General features: G+C 37.2%; 1 protein-coding gene across 1 annotated transcript in view; it reads right to left on the bottom strand.

Annotated features, from left to right (window-relative positions):
- Positions 1-2,798: 2,798 nt before the first annotated feature.
- HDAC9 (histone deacetylase 9) overlaps positions 2,799-3,984 on the bottom strand; it is a 324,682-nt gene continuing 323,496 nt past the window's right edge. Inside the window, exon 21 of the mRNA XM_026044923.1 lies at positions 2,799-2,981. Coding sequence (XP_025900708.1) covers positions 2,799-2,981 — 183 coding nt within the window. The remainder of the gene's footprint in view (positions 2,982-3,984) is intronic.

Genomic DNA, 3,984 nt, shown 5'->3' with positions numbered 1-3,984 from the left:
ACCAAGTTGAACTACAGACAAGCCAAACTGTGCCCAGGAAAAGGTGCCAAGGAAAACACTCTAACACATCCTTAGAGTGAAAAAAAAAATCTTTTACTGGTGTTTCTGCTTATTTGGAGAAAAGGAAAATAGCAGTATCTAATGCAATTAGCATTATATTTCTTGAAAATAAAAATAAAAAATTAGCTATTTAACATCACCTCCACATGCAAGCATGAAGTACAGAACTGAATGGATTTGTTTAAAGTAAAAGTAACAAATTTTGTACAATCGGCAATTTTTCACAGGGAGATCCTAATGATTACACTGAAGATATATACTTTAAAGGAATTATAATTGATTATTCATTGCAATGGTATGACTAATGATTACACTGAAGATATATACTTTAAAGGAATTATAATTGATTATTCATTGCAATGGTATGACTACAAATAATTACTCAGTGTGTAAATTAACATGAATTAAGTTTTTTCTGAAAAGTCCTATTTTGCTAAGACAAAATTGACATTGATTGACATTCCCTTTAACTCTGTAGTAAAGCAATGTGCACAGCAGTAATATTAGCTACTCTGAACTGTTCACAAGTATGCCTTACATTAAACTGTAGAGAACATATTTGGAAAGGTGCTACTAAGCCCAAGTATTTGTTTTCACAATAACAAGGGTGACGATAAGCTGAGACTAGCATTGCCCAAAAGTTAGATCACCATGTTATTTATATCATTTTCAATGTGGGTCAAATCTAAACCAAGAATTTAGGGGTAATTATACCAGATATTAACATGACACACTAAAACTAGTGATACGAACCACCCAGTATCCTCACTTCCATAAAAATTCAACAAAAAAATAGGGTAGATCTTGGAAAGAACTTGAAGCAACATTTCTACACTTGAAGTGTAGAAAGTCTGGAGCCTACTGCCTTAGGCTATTTGCTTTGACTCTTAAGTTCAGGTAAATGATGCAAACATAATTCAAAACCATTTCACAAAAATAGTGTGTTACAATGCCTGTTTTAGGCCATTTCTGTCCCTAGGGCTTGTATTTCAAATTCAGGTGTGTTGTTATGAAATCCTCTGAGCACTTCTTTATGGACTACCAAAGAGTGATTCAGAAACAGATCAGAAATTAGTTTTAAACATTCTGTGGTGTATTTTTGAAAGAATATAGGTCAAAAGCTGTAAAAGGAAAATAAACTGCTTTGAATTGTAAGTCTAGGATGTGATCTGATATACATGTTAGTTGTTTTACTGTCCTACAGAACAGATGTCAGTTTTTGCTAAAAGAAGACTGTGTTCAGATATGTAATATTGGCTCAATTTTGAAGGGCAAGAGCTCAATAAACCCTTTCACATGACTGCTTTACAGTGACAGCAAACGATGTATGTAAGGTAAGACTACTAAAAGCATAAAATAGCATGTTTTAAGCTTGTTCTATCTCCATTAATGCCATGAATATAGGACTAAGATTATGATGCATCACCTATGAAAGAATTAAATTTTATTTAGAAAGCTACTGAAAGCAAATAAATGCAGCAGAACACATTTCATATCATCCTTACTGATATGTTTCACAATTATTTACTCCTATACAACCAATACTGTCCTATATATAAAATGACAATTGGTCAAATTTGTGAAGATTGCCGTGAGATCATCAGATTCCTCATATTGATGAGGAATGATAGATTAGATATGAGGAATGATAGATAGATTCCAGGGGCCTGGAACATCTGCCTTATGAGGAAAGGCTGAGAGAGCTGGGCCTGTTCAGCCTGAAGAAGAGAAGGCTGAGGGGGGACCTGATCTCAAGGGAGGGAGGGAGGAGGATAGGGCTGGCCTCCTTTCGGTGGTGGCCAGCGATAGGATTAGAGGAAATGGCTACAAACTGAAGTGTCGGAAGTTCCACAGGAACTTACGAAAAAATTTCTTTACAGTGAGGGTGACAGAGCACTGGAACAGGCTGCCCAGAGAGATTGTGGAGTCTCCTTCTTTGGAGATCTTTAAAACCCRCTTGGATGCAGCCCTGCGCCATGTGCTCTAGGTGACCCTGTGTGTGCAGGGGAGTTGGACCTCTGGAGGTCCCTTCCAACCTTAAGCATTCTATGATTCTATGATTTGAACCATAATTTACATTGCTTTGCATCTGCTGCTAAACTTGCATGTAACTGCAATCACCATGAACACCAAGTATTTGTCTTGTATTTCATATAAGTACTTACACATACATTTTGGTTGTGTGACAACATTCTGGTTGGGTGACAATAACAACTGAACAAACCATTATTTAACCCTAATATGTTTTCAAGTACCAAGATTAAGTTAGTTTCACCATAGCTCTTTCTCCTTTCAAAATTGTAGTATTTGTTACTTGTGTTCTACAAGTGGCTTTTGTAGCTTTTTTTTAAAAAAAAGTAATAAACCAACCTGAATGCTGTAAGATACTCGACATCTCCCATAGGAGGGTCCAAGCCACCTGTCCAAGCAATATTTATATTATACCCTTCACCAAGGCCACTTCCAACCTGAAAAACAGGAAGAAAATGCCAGAGAACTGAAGAAGAGGAAGAGGAAAGAGGAAAAAAAGAACAAGGGAATGGGCATAAAAAGAAAATAAACTTCAAATGTGCTTTAAAAACAAACATCAAACAACATGTTAGATCAGTCCAGCCTTGTCTGACAAGGACTGCTCTGGGTTACGCACTTGTTCTACACTGGTCCCCTGATCCCAATGGACAATTTGGTAATCTGGTGTAATTTAAAGAACCAGAGAAGGACGAGAAAATTAGGGGTAATCATGCAACGCAATTACCTGAAAGATACAAATAAAAATGGGACTCTAAAGAAATAAACCTAACCTCATTTGGGGCTCCACTGCCGGGGAAGAAGTTGCCTTCATCATAGCGATGGAGGGAAACATACAGGATGCTGGGGTCAGTATAAAAAGCCTGCTGTGTACCGTTGCCGTGGTGAACATCCTAAAGGAGAAAGAAAACAGATGACAAATGTAATAATGCCCAACTCAGTGTAGAGAGCTCACTTCTGCTTTCTTTTACCTTCTCTCTCTCTCTCTCTCTCTGTTTCTCTCCCTCTGCCTTGCCCTCCTTTTGTCTTTCCCTTTCCCCCTCCCTTCACCACCCCATACTTCCTGAACTTTCAGGCAAATTACTCTTTAATGCACTCATTTTTTAAACTGGCTTCTAAAAATCAGGAAACCATAGCGAGCATGCCCTGGAGACTCCAGATGAGCAGTCATTGAGAAATCCCAGTCCTTTTGTACAATTAGATATTTATACACCGGCTCTTTGTACTCCTTGCCTCAGTGATGGAATCTAGCATCCTGTTTTATGGAGGAATTTTATGACTTATTAACTGCCAACAGTTCATAACCCCTCAGGCTTAATTAACTAGCCTCATTGGCCTCTGAAGAAAGACTAATGTTTAAACTACAAACTAGTATTTTGCAGAAGGATCTATGGTTTACAGAGCTTTTTCACAATTCTTGACAGAACACTAAACATAAGTGTATTCATTGATTTGCCAAGTTCCACTATTGAGGTCAAAGGCTTTGCGACCAGCTGAGTAAATTGGCTTTCTTGAAACATTCAGTTCAGTTAGCAGTCCCTCAGCAGTTAGATCCACATCAAAAGAGATGCCAGATGCAGAAAGGACTTCATACTTCATTTTTGCAAAATCATGACGGCAACAGTTGAAGACATCAGAATATGATCTCATTAGCTATTAAATCATCTGGTAGATAGGATGGTGCCTTCCACAATCAAGGAGTGACCTTGGCCAGGAGCCATATTTCAAACATTGTATAACCTCAGTGAAAAGAAATTCTATGTCATTAAATAAAACAATAAGAAACAAATACCAGCAGTGTATCTCTATTATAAAGGCTTTAAAAATAATAACAATAAAAAGTTCTGTTATTGCATATCTGAAATTTTACAAGTAAAACAAACGTAAAATCCACTT

This window comes from Nothoprocta perdicaria, unplaced genomic scaffold (assembly GCF_003342845.1).
Source record: "Nothoprocta perdicaria isolate Ctin4 unplaced genomic scaffold, notPer1 scaffold_106, whole genome shotgun sequence".
Lineage (NCBI taxonomy): Eukaryota > Metazoa > Chordata > Aves > Tinamiformes > Tinamidae > Nothoprocta > Nothoprocta perdicaria.
The sequence above is the reverse complement of the archived record's forward strand: the minus strand, read 5'-3'. Positions and strand labels throughout refer to the sequence as shown.